The sequence below is a fragment of the Chelonia mydas genome, chromosome 7 (assembly GCF_015237465.2).
Source record: "Chelonia mydas isolate rCheMyd1 chromosome 7, rCheMyd1.pri.v2, whole genome shotgun sequence".
NCBI lineage: Eukaryota > Metazoa > Chordata > Testudines > Cheloniidae > Chelonia > Chelonia mydas.
In genome coordinates this window covers 63210739-63229741 of record NC_057853.1, presented here as the reverse complement: position 1 = coordinate 63229741, position 19003 = coordinate 63210739, and the positions used below count along the sequence as shown (strand labels likewise).

The window sequence follows — 19003 nt, the reverse complement described above, 5'->3', positions numbered from 1 at the left end:
CTCAAGAATAATGAATAAAATAATCTCACAAAAGATAGCAAATTGACTTCTTGCTTTTATTCCTTCATACAAGGAAGTGTTTTCACCATCAATGTGTTGCAAAATCATAGCTTATATGGGGAAAACCGACAGAAGCACCAGAACACTGCAAATTTCATCATCCTCTTGCAGAAGGAGAATTCCTCCCCTCTTCCCACAAAGGGGGTGGGACGGTCACATGGAGATCTAACATCCTTACATTATCCTAATTCCCATGACAGCATAGCTCCAAATTTACGAGTGAGAATATAGCAACTGCAGATTAATGCAATAATCTTTTCATTGATTATTTTCCATATGTGCAGAATAAAACCTCAATCCTGCAACAATTTACATAGGTGTTTAACTTTATACGCAATGAGCTATTCCACTGAACTCAGTAAATGCATTTTTCATGAATGGGGCTGCTCACAGTATATAAGATCTCGGCAGAGATGGGGCTAAAAGCAAAAAGCATACTAAAGAAACACACCAGGCAGGAAAAATGAAACCGATTGAAAAAAAGCAGAGATGTACAAATAAATGTTATAAGTATAAAAGGTCTGTTTCCAAGCTGATGTAAATTGATGTAGCTCCCCTGACTTTGTTAGATCTACACCAATTTGCACTAGCTGAAAATACGGCCCAAAGTATTTACACTGAACTAATTGCTATTCAGAATCCAGGTAGAAATAAGCAGAGGAAAAAAGGGGGAAAGAGGAATAAAGAAAAGAAAATGGGATTGTGAAAATAGGGAAAGAATGGATGTTTTAGGCCTGTGGTATCTCCTATTTGATCATGATCAAATCTCCTAGAACTTTTCTAAAATATCATTCATTCCATTTAGTAGCTTCACAAAAGCTGCATGTAAAGCTGTATAAAATCTGTGAAAGCAGGTATTGCACGCTATGTAATAATAAATATTTTTTGCATATTTTTTTTCAGTATTTGTTAAATTCCCAGACAGTGCCTGCTCCTTTTCCCACTAAAATCAATATGAGGAACTTCAGGTCTAACGTATATACACAGCAAACTCTTTCTGTGTACAGATACTCATTAAAAAGTGTGTTTATTTAACTTGTGTTCCTGTTACAACTTACCTGTAAAATATAATATATATATTTGTTTGTTTGTGCAGTAATTCCATCAAGCTGGTGAATCTGTGCTCTATATTTATCAGCACATGGCTGACAGCAGCTGGGTTCATACATTTGGTAAGTTAACTTGAAAATACTTCATCAGGTTTATTTCATGGATCACCTCCTCTGAGCTACTTTATTACCTGAAATTACCTTGCTTGGGATAATCCCTTAACACTGTTACAGAGTACAATAAAGAAAGGCATCACAGCTGGCTGACTTTCCAGCCTTGTACCCAAAACTAATTCTGAACAGTAAGTAATATTCACTTCACTAACCTCCATGTTTAGGTTCAGAAATAGTTACATAAGTCTGGGACTTGGATTTTAATAGAACTCTTTTAATAATCACATCCTACCACTAGGTGGCAATATTGCCTTAATAATTACCAAGAGTACTTGTCAGAAAAGGCTGGTACAGCATAAATGGTAATGCATCCGATGAAGTGAGCTGCAGCTCACGAAAGCTTATGCTCTAATAAATTTGTTAGTCTCCAAGGTGCCACAAGTCCTCCTTTTCTTTTTTACGGATACAGACTAACACAGCTGCTACTCTGAAACCTGTCATAAATGGTAATGACATCCTGGAAAACACATGGCTTCGCCAAAAAAGCAGTTTTGTATTTTCAGAAGAATTAATCTGATTTACTAACATTTTAGAGTAGGGTTCTTAGAGATTAGTTCTCTGCCTTATTCAGTTTTTTTAAAAAAATCATATCACTTTCAGCCCCTGACAAAAATATTATCTACATTTGATGGTTTACGCTCTTATTCAGTATTGATTAGCTGTATGTTTTAAACACTTCTATAACTAAAAAGATCTCAGTTATAAAATAATGGCATTAATATGCATTTTAAAAGTTAAAAAAGCAATAACAGTTTTGAAATGAATTGTTTACTGTCAATTATATTTTGTAAATACAATTTAATATGACTTTAGATGTACATTATGTAGCAGATAATTTTGCCCAGCTCAGGGTCAGTAAGATATCAGGTTGTTAGCAGCAGCAATCTATGCAACAACAGATTTCGGGCCAGATTCTGATTTCAGTTACATCGGTGTAAGTCTGGAGTAACTTCATTGACTTCAATTGAATTATTCTGAATTTACATTAGTGTACATGTGGTTAAAATTAGACCCTTGATCTTTTAATTATGGAAGGTAGTCGTTTGTCCAAATGTCTGTTTTCCACTCTAAGAAAATATTCATATCTTACCTACCATTTCAAAATTTGAATGCCCTATAATGTCCTTATTTCTGAGGATGACTACGTTTCTGACACCTATATCACACAGGAAAATGATAAAAGACAAAAACATCCTGGCACTTGTGGGTGAACCACCTTTCAAAAAGTGATTGCTCTGTATCTGACCTATCAGACCTCATCCTCAAAGGAAATCTGCACAACGCTTTCAAAAGATGAGCCTGGGAGCTTAAATTCATTACTCTGCTAGACACCAAAAATCATGGACTGAACAGAGACACTGGATTTATGGCTTGTTATAACAATCTGTAACCCACTAGCCCCTTCTTTTGTCTTTTGACTGCAGAGGCGTTAACAGGCTATTCTACCTTGAATGGTCCCTTACAATATGTGATAACTACTTATGCTAAACAATCTGTTCCACCTTCCATTTAGCTGTGATGTGGGAGTTCCTTTCCGAGACTTTAAAAAGAGCTCTACGTGGCTTGAATGCTTGTTTCTCTCACCATAGGCGCTGACTCCATGGATGCTTCAGGGCTGGAGCATCCATGGAACAAAAAATTGTGGGTGCTCAGCTCCCACCAGCTACAGCTGTTCAGCAATGCCCCCAATCAGCTAATCTGGGGCATCCCTGATCAGCTGATCGGCAGTGCCACCAAACAGATGATCGGCAGCTGAGGGAGGGCCTTGGGTTAAGATGGAGATTAGCGAGCAGCGGGAGGGTGGGGACCTCCGGGAAGGGGTGGAGTGGGAAGAGGCGGAGCGAGGGCTGGGACTCAGGGCTAGTGTGGGAAGAAATGAAGGGAGGGCGGAACCTTGGGGGAAGGGGCAAAGTGGGGGTGGGTCCTTAGGGTGGAGTAGTGGTAGAGCACCTCCGGGGAAAAATAAAAGTCAACACCTATGTCTCTCACCAACAGAAGTTGGTCCAATGAAATATATTATCTCACCCACCTTTTCTCTCTCATATCACAAATCCTCCTCTGTGACTTTTGTGATACAAGCATCATCATCAGCCTGCATTTAGTGCCTCAAAAGACCAGACTCAGGGTAGGTCTACACTACCACCTAAGTCAATCTAACTTATGTTGCTCAGGGGTATGAAAAAAACACACCCTGAGGGACGCAAGTTACAGCGACCCAAGCACTGTCCACACCGGTGCTATGCCGGCGGAAGATGTTATGTTGGCCGGAGATGGACAAAACATGTTATAATTGTGCCATGCATTGTTGTTAATTATTTATTAGTAGTTCAGGTATTATTTTTCTAGGTTTGAGGAGAAGCAGGTTTTTAAAAGTTTAATAATTGTTGATTTTTTGTTTCAGTGTTTCTCACACTTTCTTTTCATGCTTTTCAGTACAGGTGGTCTAATTCTACTGCAGGGTTTCTCAAATGTGTAATATCATAATGTGGACCACATCTTATGGAAAGATTATCATATGGATATTTTCCTTCCCATTCATAATCGCATATCATCCCTGTGGTAACTGCAATAGCTGGCTACATGGGAAAATAAAATTTGGAAATTACTTACTGTATTTTAGCTGCTTTTTAATAAAATTTCTGAACTGGAAAATAAGAGGGGGAGCCAGACCCTTGGAACCAGCCAGTTCTCCTAGGACTACCAGCAAGTGATCCACAGATCACAGTTTGGGAACCTCTGCTCTATAGTAATTTTAAACACAGATCTCTGTTACCTTGTTTGGAATTTGAAACCATTTTATTTACTGTTAGGAAACAAGATAAAGTCACTCTGCTTTGCTTCCCCTTCTTGTAGCCTGAGGTGCTCAGGAAGCTTGGGAGGAATGGTTAAAAATGGCAAGCTTTTTTTTTTTAAATTGCTTTGTTTATTTCCATATTCAGAAGTTTAAGAGACAACTTTTCAATTCTGTGCCTTTTAAATTGTGCCCAGATATTTTCAAGTGCTTCTATTTGTTGGCACGTACTTATGCATGAATTGAATAACAGAGACTATCACTTGAGCATGCACAGAATTTTCCCAGAGTTTTGATTGCATACATCAATGCACTTACTAGCATTGCAGGTTCACTTCAAGGATCCTTTAGAAAATTTGCTCCTTGATGAATTTCAGACTGGAACCAGTCTTTATAGTCAATCTAAGTTGTTATTGGTCACTGTCAGAGAAAGAATGCCAAACTAGATAGACCTCGTGTCTGATCTAGCATGGCAATTCCAGTCTTCTTATAGATGCATGAAAATAGGGGGTTATAAAAGAACTGTAGCTTACAAGATCTCAACCAATTCATTGGTGAGGCCATAACTCTTGATATGTGTAGCAGTTCTCTCTGCTGGGTATAGTAAGATCTGCTCAACTGTTTAGTCATCTATAATTATCTTTCCTTCTGATGGTTAGGCATAAATCATGCTACTGCCGATAGCTAGTAAAGACTTGAGTTTTGATTGTAGAAGCTTGTGATTGTGGAACTAAAAGCTATGAGTTTTTGGAGCCAGAGATCTGTTTCTCATGATGTATACATGTGGTTAACTAACAACCATTACTATGTACATAACATCATTGGCCGTGCGTTATTTTAGAAGGAAAAGGAAGGTGAGATTATCTGGATTCCATTATAAACTAGATACTTTAGTAACGACTGGTGACAGTGTTTTCCACAAGTAACATAAGCAAGAGGACCCTGTATGGTAGCAATGGAATTGTACAACTCTAATTAAGGCAGAATTTGGCCCTTGATTAGTAAAATGTTTCCAGCATTATATGCATGCCAATTAGACAAAAGTAAATAATTACAACTAGTATTAATCTGTTACTGCCCTATTAAATCATTCTATTTGTCCTTTTATGTTGTAGGTGGAGAACTCAGGGGATCCATGGGAAAATTTCCAAAATAACCAACCACTTACATATTGGGAATGTGTTTATTTACTAATGGTTACAATGTCCACTGTTGGCTATGGAGATGTTTATGCAAAAACAACCCTTGGTCGCCTTTTCATGGTCTTCTTCATCCTCGGGGGATTGGTAAAATCTCTTTATTGCTACTACTACTTTAATACCAGCTCTTTTATATCCCCTAAAGTTTATTAAGCAGCAACCTGAACTGTAGTGTCTGATTTAATAAGTTAAAAACGTAAGAATTTTAAACAATTCAGCTACATACCTTTTTCTTTTTATAAGACAAGTATTTTGTTAAGCGAGATCGTCATATTTTTGAAGATTGTCATTAATCTACAGTAAGAATAACTCTAATATATTTACGATAGTAATGCATGTAAATACGTGAAATGCCTTAGCAATTCTATTTACAGTCCATTACTTTTCAGTGACACTAACTGTTGTGCATTGTTTGATGATGGTCATTGATATTTTGAAGGAAGTTTGCGGTTTCAAGAGCCCTCCCCCACCCTCTGTGTTCCTTCCCAGAATTCCAACAAACACTGTGGCTTAGTACTGCCTTAAAGAGCAGCACGCCTGATCCAGACATTAGCAAACCATGTTCTCTTTGATTTCAAACATGCAACCATGTCATAATGTTAACTCACAGTAGACTACGTTTAGTATAAACACAACAAATTTCCTTTAACTCCTTTTAACAAATTGTATCACTCCTTTTCCTGTTCAAATAAGTATGTTCACAGCACTAAAATTACGGATTGTTCTATGTCAAATTACCTTTTTTTTATCATTGCTAGTACCACTACAGCAACTGCTGCATTTTGTCTTTTAAAAGAGCAGTTTATGTTAAGATTTATGCTCTGTAAGGTAAGTGTGAATTAAAATTCAGTCACAATATATGTATTGTACGTTTACGTGCACATGTGTATTGTTATACACATATATTTATTGTACATATGCATACATCTCTCTGTAGCAGGTTTTTGTATAGCAGATACATTATCAATGCAAAATGTATAATATATATGCACTTACATACAAAAGACACATATTTGCATATGGATAAAGAGACCAAGTTGACTGGCAGCAGCTCTTAGAAGTATCCAGCCACAAGCAAGATGTTTGTTGGACAAAACATGGCAGATCATTTTTTTTCTCCTTACTACCTTTTTCTGTCACATGTTCTTTCAAACCTTTTGAAAATAAAACTTTTGAAAAAGGTTGGTTTTGTTTTGTTTTTTTGAGGGGGAGTTGACACCATTTTGATTCTTGAGAGCAGGTGAACGCCTGACACCATATTGTTTTTGTCTTCTTTTGAATCTTCATTGAAAAAGTCCACCTATCTCTCCCCTCCCCCCAAAAAGTAACAATCGTAATATCCACTTTTGTTTTTTGCAGCATGAATAGTCTTCCCTCCCCCCCCCACCCACTTCAGGAAGAATTAGACACAGCCAATATTTTACAATTAGATGCCAATTTGACTTTATTTTGTTCTTCTTTTGTTTTGTGTGCTTTTTTCCCTCTTTTGACCGTTACTTTTAGTTTACCAAATATACATCTTCAAGACCAACTTTTACATTGAACCCTCTTATTTTGTTTTATAATTTGCTTTTTTTTTTTCATTTTAAAAATACTTTTATAGGTCTAATTCTTTTGCATTTTCAGATCTTAAAAGATATATATCTTCTGAAAATATTCATCATCCCCCTTTCTTTGGCCTCTCTTTTTAGTCTTTTCTTCTGTCTCCTATCTTCTTCTTAGGCCATGTTTGCCAGCTACGTCCCTGAAATCATAGAGTTAATAGGAAACCGCAAGAAATATGGTGGTTCCTATAGTGCGGTTAGTGGAAGAAAGTAAGTATTCCAAGAGGCTCTGCTGCCTCTGCTGCAGTAGAACACTCTCTGCATGCCATTTTCTTTTTTTGTTTTTTTGTTTCATGCATGTAGGCAATGTTTGCTCGCTACGTGCCAGAAATTGCTGCTCTCATCCTTAATCGGAAGAAATACGGCGGGACTTTTAACTCAACCCGAGGCAGAAAGTAAGTCAAAGAAGACCAGGTGTGGTGGTGACACGCTAAAGAACCCCTGGGTGTGGTGACATCTGACTCATGGACACACACTAATATGCTTGTGCTCTGTGACATCAAATGTCACCACCAGAGAGTTGTCACACTATGTTATTAGAGACCTGGGCCATGCTAAGGTACAAGTCACAATATTTTGCCCCTTTTTCTAGAGAATCTCTGGATACCACTAGAACTAAATTGATACATTCTGGAAGGAACCCTGCTATTGCTTCTGCAGTTAGCTTGTGGAACAAGATCACATCACACTTTTCTAAGCACCAACCAGCTAGACATCACTTGATTGTCTCTTGAGCAAGTAATTATACTGGTCATCATTTGAAATTACTCCGTCCATGAGAAAATTGGGTATGGCAGAACATGACATGGGCACTTTATGTTGTCCGAGTTATTTCATTATGATGGCCACACTGGAAGATGATATTGCTAGTTTTCATTGATCAAATCCTAAGAGATGCTAACTACATGCAACTTCAGTTGACTTAATTTGGTGTTTGCAGGTGCTCGGCACTTCTCAAGATTTGGAACAGTCTTTTTAAAACCATTACATGCCCTACCCTGAAAAGCATGCATCCGATGAAGTGAGCTGTAGCTCACGAAAGCTTATGCTCAAATAAATTTGTTAGTCTGTAAGGTGCCACAAGTACTCCTTTTCTTTTTGCACATAAGAATAATTCTTTTTGGCTGGTAGCAACACTTATGCTTAAATAGGCCACATAAACCTTCAAAAATTAACTGCTTTACATTTCCACTGAATGCCTGTTTTTCATCTTGACCATGTTACAACCAAGTCTATCTGAAAGCCATGATAGATCTGTTTGGAAATAGCCTCAAATAAGGTCTATGTACTCAGAGAATAATATTCTCTTTTCTGTTCCACTCTACGAGTATTTCCATCTTCTCTTGAGTTCAGCTCATCCTTCTGCCATTCCAGTGCAGAAATGGAGAAAACTGGCCTCAAGACTTTTCACATACACTTTTCCACAGAACACAGCAGAGGACACTCTGAATAATCCTTTCTAGTGGAATCTAATTGTTAGTCCCTCCCCTCATCTTTGAGAATTAAGCATTTCAGTTTAGTCCCTTTGAAACCATCACTTTACACATGATGTTCATGTGACATGAATATGGTAATATCAAGTTATTTCTCTTCCTTGTTGAGTTGAGAGACTCTAAAGACCTGTAACCATTTACCAGCTAATTCCTGAGCACTGGTTTACACCATGTGATCCACAAGTAAAAGCTTTTCTTTCACTGATTTCTTACATCATTGAGCATTACAATATGTCCCAGTTAAGCAGAGGATCCTTAACCACTCTTTTTTCCTTGGGTTTTTTTTTTAAAAAGATACTCTCAAATGCCTAAAATACATAACTACTACCAGTACCAGAATTTGCTAGTACAGATCACCCAGACCGGTTGGGTCTATAATCCTCAAGATTAACAAAAACATCTTCATTGGCATTTGCCTTCTCTGACCATCAAAGAGAGAGAGAGAGAGAGATCACTAGTTTCCCCAAAATGTTTAGTTTTAAGATCTGTCTACTCAGTTTCCTACATGTAGTCTTAAGTCTAGAAGCTTTTCAAACATAAAGCCACAGAATTAGCTGGTATAACTCTTATTGGAGTTTCATCAGCAGAGAATATGACCCAATAAATACAGTTATAAAAATACAGTTTCAATCCCCCTAGTCTAGTCTTTTTTGTCACTGGTACCCAGCATTGCTCTGTTGTCTCTAAACTTGGACCTGATCTTCAGTCAAACTCCAACACCGTGAAGGCCTCAACTCCCAGATCACAGGCTTCCCGCTAGCTTTGGGGCTTGCTTCATCTTATTTTATCACAGTTTTTTCTTTTTGCTTTATTTATATGTGCTCTGTTTGTTTTTAGCTCTTTCTCTGTTGGTCTCTGCTGTCCATATCGCTTGTCAATTGTACTCACTCTGTCATCGGCACACAGACTATTCAATTTACTTTACGCATTGTTTCCTGGTTCAAAAGCTAATTACTAAGTACTTTAAAGAAGTCCTTTGCTCACGTGGATCTATCATCAGAGAATATAAGCTTGGGAACTGCTCAGTAAAAAGCCATTAGCACCCCTTGTTTGATGTTGCTTTTGCCGTCAGTAGAACAAGATTGATGAAATGTTATGCTTGGCCAAAATTTGAGTTTTCATTTGGAATTCAGTGTTGAGAGAATGGGCTGTCAGAACCAATATGTTTTCCTTCACTTGGGATATGGGCATGTGGAAGTAATTAGCAATGTAAGGTCTTCAGTTGAGCAAGCAAGCATAGATTCTGGCAGGAAACATAATGAGAAACTACAGTTGTTCTATTTCTAATGTCAAAAAGTTTCCAGATAAAATTAAAAGTGTCTACAAAATGAAAGCAGCTAAACTTTGTTGAAAGATGTTGTTCAGACTCTTAAAATAGCATGTGTGTTTGATTTTCTCTCTGAGAGAAACACATAAAATGTGTGTGGTGTGTGTGTGTGTGTGTGCGCACAGATGCACACAAATCACAAATATTGTATATATAAAATAAGATGTCTGTCCAAATTACAGTATTACACATAATAGGACGTTAAAAAAAGATTTCTCAGTTCTTGTCAAAAACAATAGAAAATTGCATTATCCAATTTCAAGCCCAAGGATGTATTTTGGGAGAAGTATGCTGTAAACTTATATCTATTGAAGTAGCTGGAACCTATGCATATAAAATATTCCCAATACCTTCATTCATTCAAGAAAAAACATTAATTTTGACCATGTTTACACAGTGCCTTTCAACCAAAAAGATCCCAAAACATTTTACAAACTATAGGAATCATTTTGCTTATTACAGAAACACATTCATCCCTGGGGTGAGATGCGTAGATAGCTTGGGAATAGAAGGAGCTCTATGTTGCAAAATGTCCTATGAGTTTTTTTTAATTACATCAAATGTGTAGGACCTCAGCTTTGCAACCTGTTCCAATAATGAGATCTCTAAGAGTACAGTCGATAGAATTTGAGAGAGAATTTGTTCAACACTGACTTTGAGCAAAGTGTCATTTATGGATAACCAACACTATTTATTTAGTATTTCATTTGTCACAATATAGCACAATGAGGTATCCCATATAAATATTGACCTTGTTCACCTCATGATATCTGATACAGTTGCAACCCACTGTACTATGGCTGCAGCACACAAACGATTTAAAAAAATCCTCAATCCATAATTATCTTTGAATTTACAATTCTTCTCTATGGAGAATGAGAGCCATGTTTAATAACTGGAATGAAATGACCATAGATCATTTAATGAGAATGCTGTAATCTGCATATTGTAAGAAGAGGACAATTTAAGCTAAAAATAAAAAATAAAGTTCATTCAGTGGGACAATCATAAAGGGAAACATATCTACTTTTCTAATGTTACTAATGGGAGTAATGATAAAAATATTATTATTCACTATATTTTTCTACTTTCATTGTGAGTATATAAGGAACCTGTTTGTTCTGTCCCATAAACTATAGCAAGCACCTATTCTCCCTCCTTTCCATTAATTTCTAGTGACCAGATTTTGTATGCTAAACTGTTTTGCCCTTTTTCGCAAATATTTTTTAAAAGATCATTTAAGGTGGACAGATGCAAAGAAAGTACTATATATGACATTGTCTGTGACTTGTGGCATTCCCATTGATGTCTGTGGGTGTTTGGTTCTCAAACTGAGAACTTTGGTTCTAATTTCTGTATTGCACTATCAGTCTGTAAAGTAAAGAATGGTCTAGTGGTTAGGAATCTGAATGCCTTGGTCCTGTTTTTAGCTCTGCCACAGATTCCTTATTTGACTTTGGGTAATAACGTAATTTCTCTGTGACTCAGATGACCTCTTATTATAATTAATAGACTAATACTTTCCTCAGAGGGATGTTGTGAGGATTAATTGATTCATGTTTATGTTTTCTGCAGATGAAAGGTGCTATCTAAGTGTGAAGCAGAGAGTAGTTTAAAGTCAGGGTTAAATATTATAGTCTGCTATGTGCAGTATTATACACAGTTTATTTCACTATAGACAACACAAGTACTGTACAAGAGCTGTGTTTTATGTATTTAAGCAATTTCATAGGTGGATTTTAAATATAAAGTATATTTAGCAGACAATGTGGTATTGTACTGCTGAATACTATATTATGTTACCAATGGTAACATATGATCCATTATAATATCTGGACATTAAGCACTTAGTGATATATTGCATGCTGCAAAGGATGAGGGTGTGGAAGTAACTGTTAACTAAATTAGTAGCATGCTAGGATCATGAAGAACAGGCATAGTAGTTTGCAATGATTAATACTGGACAAAAACAGATGGAGAGAAAAAAGTTAGATATAACATGAAGTGAGGAGGGAGAAAAAGCTATGTGATCTGGGAAGTGCAATATAATAGAGGATCTGTAGATCAGGGAACAAAACAAGAAAGATTATAAACGCAAGAAAGCAGGCAGTCATTTTTTACCATGGCTATCACCAGTTACCAGGTGATAATTTATATCTTGAATATTGTGATGTCATTATTTCCCCTTGGTGATTGCGCTCTTCTGAGGAGTTCTGAAATTACCCTATATCCTATGTATAGTCCTTCTCATTTTAAAACTTTCAGCTCAACAGAAACGACAAGGGGCTTCTTTTGGAGCCTGTCAGCAAGCACTCCTGGATTAGCCTACAGGGGGACATTTTAGAGCACAGCATAGCTGACCATATATGGATGAACAGGACACCACCAAGTCCAATGTCTGCTGGCTGATAGGGAAATAGACCAGGGACTCTAGATCAGTGGCTCTCAACCTTTCCAGACTACTGTACCCCTTTCAGGAGTCCGATTTGTCTTGCATACCCCAAGATTCAACTCACTAAAAAGCTACTTGCTTACAAAACCAGACATAAAAATACAAAAGTGTCACAGCACACTGTTACTGAAAAATTGCTTACTTTTACATTTTTACCGTGTAATTATAAAATAAATTGGACTATAAATATTGTACTTACATGTCAGTGTATAGTATATAGAACAGTATAAACAAGTCATTTTATGAAATTTTAGTTTGTACTGAGTTTGCTATTGCTTTTTATGTAGCCTGTTGTAAAATGAGGCAAATATCTAGATGAGTTGATGGTACCCTCTTGGAGGACCTCTGTGTACCCCCAGGAGTATGCATGCCCCTGCTTGAGAACCACTGCTCTAGAGTGCAGCCACTAGACTTCAAAGTCAGTCCATTCGTGCCAACCTCTGAAAGGCTGGGAGAGTCTCTTTGACAACTTAGTGTTTGGATGCTCTTCTGAACTTTTCCAACCGACTTTTTTATTATGAAATTCGGGCTGGTGTTCTCATGAGATCAGTTTTTCTCATTAGATTTTCAGTGATTCTTGGTTTTGTCTACACAAAATTCTGCAAATGTATTCTTCCTTGTGTTATTTTGGAACTTCCCTTTCTAGTCCAAGCCAAAGTACAAATTATAGAGGCATCTGAATCTTAAAAAAAAAAAAAAAAAGCCCAAAAGCCAGATTAATGTTTCTGAAATTGTTAGTGCCAAGTTCAGTTTGAGTTTTGGATGAAGATCGAAATCAGTTCTTAATTGATCTGAACTGATTTGCTCCTTCCTAAATTAACATGTTATTTTACATTTATGATGTTCTCATAGAATGGCCCTTTCTTAATTGTTTTCTGTATGCGTGCACATGCTTTGCAGCTCACATGATCAGGATTGATTCAAATACTGAAGAATAGTCTCCCAAAGAACATTAGTGGGCAATTTAAAATGGGACTGGACAAAATACTAGAAAAAATACTGTAAGGAATAATCCTGCAGTGGAGAGAGAGAGAGATCTTTTTTCATCTCTGATTTCTATTTTATTATTAGTCTATAGTTCTTAGGGCCAAATGCTGCTTGCCTTACTCATACTAACTCCTATCGACTGCTATGGTTGTTTATGAAAAAAGTGAGCTAAATGTGGCTCTATATAAATACATATTATACATAAATCCCTTGATAGTAAAGATTAATGAAAGATACTATTTTAAATTTTCAAATCAGAAACATTTTAATCATCTTGAGATATTGTTCTAGTTAAGACGTGCTTAAGATGTTTATTTTAATCAAACCGCAGTGCTGTATAAGCTATTAAAATCTCTTGTTTCTCCTCTCTTATGATCTGCTATGCTTCTCAGAGATTTCTTCAGATTTCTTACATTTATAAGCTATATATTAGCAAATCATCAACATATCATCAGGAGGGATCATCTGTTAGTGATTCCTTCCAGAAGGAAACGTGGGACTCAATAACTGAACTTCACAGAGATTTAAAAAAGAACTGTGGACAGACAGATACAGTAAACAGACAGACAAACAGATAATTTAAGTTGACAGGCCATCTTGGACTCATTAGACATACTGGTTTGATTAGGAATTAGAATGACTTTTTTTTTAACTTAGCTGAATACCTTGGCAAACATATCTTTGATTTTTTTTTTTTAGCTTTAATAATAAGTGGCATAGCTCCAAAGAAAGTGACATTAGATTATTATATTAAATAATTTGATACAATATGTACGATTATTTTCCACTAGGATGTAAATGGTAATAAGAGAATGTGACATGGGTTGTTCTATGGACTTAGGGGTGTGTATCATTTTCTGCTAAGCATTCTTCTAAGCCCCCAATTTCAAATGAAGACCCACTTAGAATTACAGAAAATGTGATGAGTGTGAAATAGTTCTTGTGTCCTCATACTGCTTCCTGCCACATCTATTCACATGTGATTGCCCAATTGTTGTACTCTGCCAGACCACTGGAAGAGCATTCCCATTCAAGCAGCTGGTATGGAAAGAGATGTTTCATATTTTGAGGCTCTGTGTTGAGTCACAGGTATTGGGGACAGTGATGTAACCCCACTTGTTAAATAGATTAACAGATAGAACAAATAGGTCAGAGGACAGAGTCTTTCTTCAACTTTTCTTGTCTCCATTTTTTTCTGCATGCTCGTTTAAAATCTATTAATTGTTATGAAAGCAAAAATGGAAATGTAGGCAGAGATATGTAACAATGTTTATGAGCCTCCCTAAAATCTTGTAGTCTGGGTCTCATAACTCATGCCCACTTCTTAGCACAATAAATTTACATTTCTAGGTACAAATCTAAAAATGCCATCTTTTCCCTTCCCATCCCTGTTTTTTAAAAGTCTTTACTGTTTTGTCTTAGCACAAAAGTGGAAGCTGTTACTGTCCAAATTCTTGCCCAAGAAAATGAGTCTGATCAGTGAGGTATTCAAATTGCAGTGACTTCCCATGTTCCACAGAATATACAGGCTGTGATTTACTAAGCAAATATTCCACATGGAGTAACATGAGATGGCAGAAGTGCTGAAAAAAATCAGTGAACTTTGGTAAATTATGACCTTTTATTTCCACACAAGCTCTTTTGTGGAAAATTAGTCATGAAATTTTGGGGGTGATTTCACTTGCGAGAAATGCATTGTTTTCAATCATACATAAAATGCTTTAAGTCTTAAAGCCTTTGATAACTTAATGCCATGCAAACTGCACAAAAGTTGTCTTTTGACAGATGGAGCATTTTAAAAAAAAGTTTAAAACAATTAAAACAAAGTGAAAGAGCACCTTAAATGGTGGAAGTGGGCTGGGAGCCTTTTATGTTCCATACTGAACAATATATATAGTGAATATACGAGAGCAAATAATTTCAGTTGATTGCAAAAGTAATAGCAGGGTATATTCTGCATGGTAGCTCAAAAAAATATTGGGATTTGGAAGGATTAGAGCAGTAGACGGAAGTCTGGTTGATTCTGAAATGCTGATGCTAGAGTTGTGGTTTACTCGTTTGTTGTCTTGTAAACCTTCTAGCATGCTCTCCTTTTGCATGTCACAGCACTCCACAGTTTTTACTAGTTTTGCTAAGCCTTGAATTTCTTCGTTGTTATTATGCACGTGTGTTGTGTGTTTCAGTATATGATGTGAAAGCAAGAATATTCTAGTTGTAGACAATATTAGTGTGGTACCTAAGTAAGAAAGCAAGTATTCATCCCCTGCTTTGAGATAAGGTAGAATCTGCTTAACTAACTCAGACCCTGGTGGAAACAGAGGCATGTCAGTTATACACATTTTTCATTATCAGAGTTTCAGAGGTATACATCATGCTGGGGGATATTAATTTATGCTTCATGACTTGTTTTAAATATAAGCCATGTACAAATCCTCAAGTTATTAAAAAAAGGTAGAATTAACTCATGGGAGCCAAAATTGAACAAGGAAGCTGTCTGAAGTGAATAAGAGGACTCACAGTGGATCATTCATGCTAGCATACTATTGTGAGTAGGCTTGCAAACAGCATCAGATATGCTGTTTAAACAGACTAAATGTATCATTTATCCAAGGTTACAGTCACTGAAATGTATTCCTCTGCATCTGTTCCCTGGCAGTAATCCCAGTTAGGTGGGCATAATAACAGCGATTTCTCCTGCATTATAGAAATGTTCCAGGTGGTGCTAGAGTGCATTGTCACATTTTTAGAAAGTTCTCTGAGAGGGAAAAAAAACCATGTCCCACTTCTGCCAATCTTTATTCAGAGTACTCTAGGAAAGAAAGAGGATTTCCTGTTTACACATAGGACATGTTTGATGTATTCCAATAAAATCCCTCAATCAGACAGATCACTGTGCTTCTGGTAGGACACAGCTGATCCAGTGTACATGGACTCTCACAGCTAGAAATTAAGCCTAATTAAAGCCCTATACTGACTATTCACCATATACTATCTATTAATCAAATTTAAGATACCCTTTAAAAGAGCTAGAAGCAGCTGAAGACGTACTTATACTACATCTTTTACTAGCACAGCTATGTGTCAGGGATGGGTTGTGGGCAGCCTGTGGGCATAAAGTGAACTGCTCAGTACTGGGGCCAGAGGTCAGAGATCAGTCCAGTGGCAGGCTAGGTCAAAACTGTAAAGTCAGAGTCCATTACCAAATAGAGAGCATGAGGCAAGAATGAGGGTGGGGTAAGGCCATGGTCTTTCATTGGGGTCAGCAGTGGTCTTAAGCCAAAGACAGTAAACTAGGATCAGTGCTGGGGTCCAAGCCTAGATCAAGAGCCAGAACTCTAGAATCAAGGCAAGTTGCAGCGAGGACTGGTGAGAGCAGGTCTAAGGCAGAAGCACACTGGAGGACTGTGTTGCTCAGACAACACCCAGAAACGGCTTTCTGGTTTATACAGGAAGTGCCAGCCAATCAGGAAATCTCAAAGAGCTGTTGCAAGGCAGGACTTCCTGCAGGGCTTAGCTTCTCAGTACCTAATGGTGGCAGCTTTGCGGGCCCCTGGTGGTAACAAAGAAGCAGCACCTGCCTCGAACCCCACCAACCCCACTGCTAGGTCTGTGGTTCTTACACTATGTCAGTAAAAAAAATCATACCGCTAACCGACATTATTATTAGACAACCATGCCTAGTAGGCTGGTTTGACCTTAAAATGACAGTGATAAACAATTAGGGCCAGCACATTTTAACAAGTCTTTTAAGCATATTTATAAGAAATAAGTACATAAAATTAATCCCTGATGAATGTCAACATTTCTGTCTGGGATGTGTGGTATGATGTAGCTGAATATACTTCTGGTAAGAGCAACAGGAGATGAAATAATCAGTACTGTCCAGGAGGTGCTGAGCTCCTAGCAAGATTGGTCCCTTGCAGCCTGATCCTGCTGTCACTGAAATCAGTGACAAAACATGTTGACTTCAATGTGAGCAGGATTGAGGCCTTGATAGGTACATTAATATGCTATAATGGTCTAGCTCAGGAGATATTCACAACTCTCAAGTAGCATATCAAGTATCATATATATGACCATATATTTCTCTTATGCATCAACATTTTGCAGTTCACTTTTCAAATATATTTTTATGCCAGAAGAATAAAGGAATGTCTAGCATACTGGCAAAATAGATATCAGTGGAAGTTCCCAGTTTCTAAATGTATTCAGGAGTGGAAAATGGTAAATGCACAGAAATAACACATAAAATAATGCTTATCACAGTCTAAAAAGAATGGAAGTCCTCCATTTCTGCATAGATAGTATAGCAATATGGACTAAGAAAACCCACCTACCTATTCAAGTCCTGCTTTTATAATGGGGAAAAGGAAGAGTTTGAGATTACTCTTTCTTGGTTCTTAATTCTGCATTGATTTATTGGCGACAGAAATAAGTAAAATCCTGTATCAGAGGTAATATTTAATGTTGGTACCTGATATTTATGATCTTGCTTTTTATTTTATTTTAATCTGGCACATGACCCATTGCTCGATAATAATACACTGAATGTACTGTCTTATAGCACTTTTCACTTTCAGAGTGCTTCACAAATATTAATTAATTCCCAAATCACGCCAGTTGCTTTTCTAAGAACAAGAGATGATCTTAAAAATCTGTACCAGTTTGAAAGATCATATAGTTTCAGCAGAATTCATGATTACAGAGACAGCAAACAGCACTGGAAAGAGGAAAAGCTTCCAAGATGTTAAAAGTTTGCCCACATATAATTAGTATATATGTATGACTGATAGAAGAACTCTGACACCAAAAGTTAAGATTTACATTTCCAAAACTAGACTCTTCATTTCGGCACCTAAGTAAAAGTGGGCAGATGTTCAAAGATGCTGCTCACTTGCAGCTCCCAATGATTTCAGTGGAGTCTATGGGTGCTTAGTACCTCTGAAAATCAGGTCACCTATATTTAGGTGCCTAAATATGAATTTAGGACCTGAACTTTAAGCACCAGAGTTCAATTTTTTTTGCCCAAGTAACTAGTCCGGGCAAATGGTGAGTTATTGAAAATCCCACTAGATACCTCTCTGCCTCTGTAGGTGCCTAAATACCTTTAAAAATGTAACTGAGTCACTTTTGAAAATGAGCTCCGAAGAAACTTCACTTTTGTACATTTTACTCTTTATTCATTAGAGCATATTGTCTTTCTATGCACAGTGTTAGTGAAAAAGTTAGAGGGGCTCCGATGAAGTTCACAAGTGTATGAATCCTTAGTGTTAATTCATGTTTTGAGTTGAAGCATTATACATAGTACAACTTTCCTGGAGTTAGTTTCAGAAACATTGAATTTCCTCAATTTTCTCCCTAATTAATTAGGGCCTTCAAAAAAATTTGGTTTTACTTGAAAAACGTCAATAGCTCAATTCCTAAATACTCCATAGACGCACTGCACACAGGCTTCCCCTCCTCCCACATTACTTCAGTGAGAAAAGAAGGGAGGAAATCTGAAGCCTCCCATCCATGTTTAACAGATAAAGTGGCAGAATATCACACTCTCAATACTTACTTGAAAGCCTTTGTGGTACATGAGCAATTGCCCAATAGTACAATCTGGAATATCTCTGACAAAATGATCCACTCAAACACAGTTCTACATATCCCTTCCAGTTTCTTGTGGAGATATCAACTTGTCCACAGGAACATCATTGTCAATGATATTAAATACTGTTGACTGACATAGAAGAATCAGCATGAACACCTGCCCTTTGTAAAGCCACAGGTGGAAATTAATGACCATCTTATTCTCCAAGCCATAACCAGATTTGAAATAAGACCAAACAACACAGTGTGCTTCCAACGGGGGTCCACAGGGA

At 37.1% G+C, this 19003-nt stretch overlaps 1 protein-coding gene across 41 annotated transcripts in view; it reads left to right on the top strand.

Moving 5' to 3' along the window:
• Positions 1–19003, top strand: part of KCNMA1 (potassium calcium-activated channel subfamily M alpha 1) — an 835052-nt gene that overhangs the window by 603694 nt on the left and 212355 nt on the right. For 36 of the 41 annotated variants that reach the window (XM_043551031.1, XM_043551030.1, XM_043551023.1 and 33 more), the window contains exons 7-9: positions 1157–1232; positions 5190–5360; positions 6996–7087. In XM_043551031.1, coding sequence (XP_043406966.1) covers positions 1157–1232; positions 5190–5360; positions 6996–7087 — 339 coding nt within the window. Of the gene's footprint in view, positions 1–1156; positions 1233–5189; positions 5361–6995; positions 7088–7180; positions 7273–19003 lie in introns of all 41 variants that reach the window. The other 5 variants (XM_043551044.1, XM_043551043.1, XM_043551042.1 and 2 more) reach the window with 1 other exon arrangement.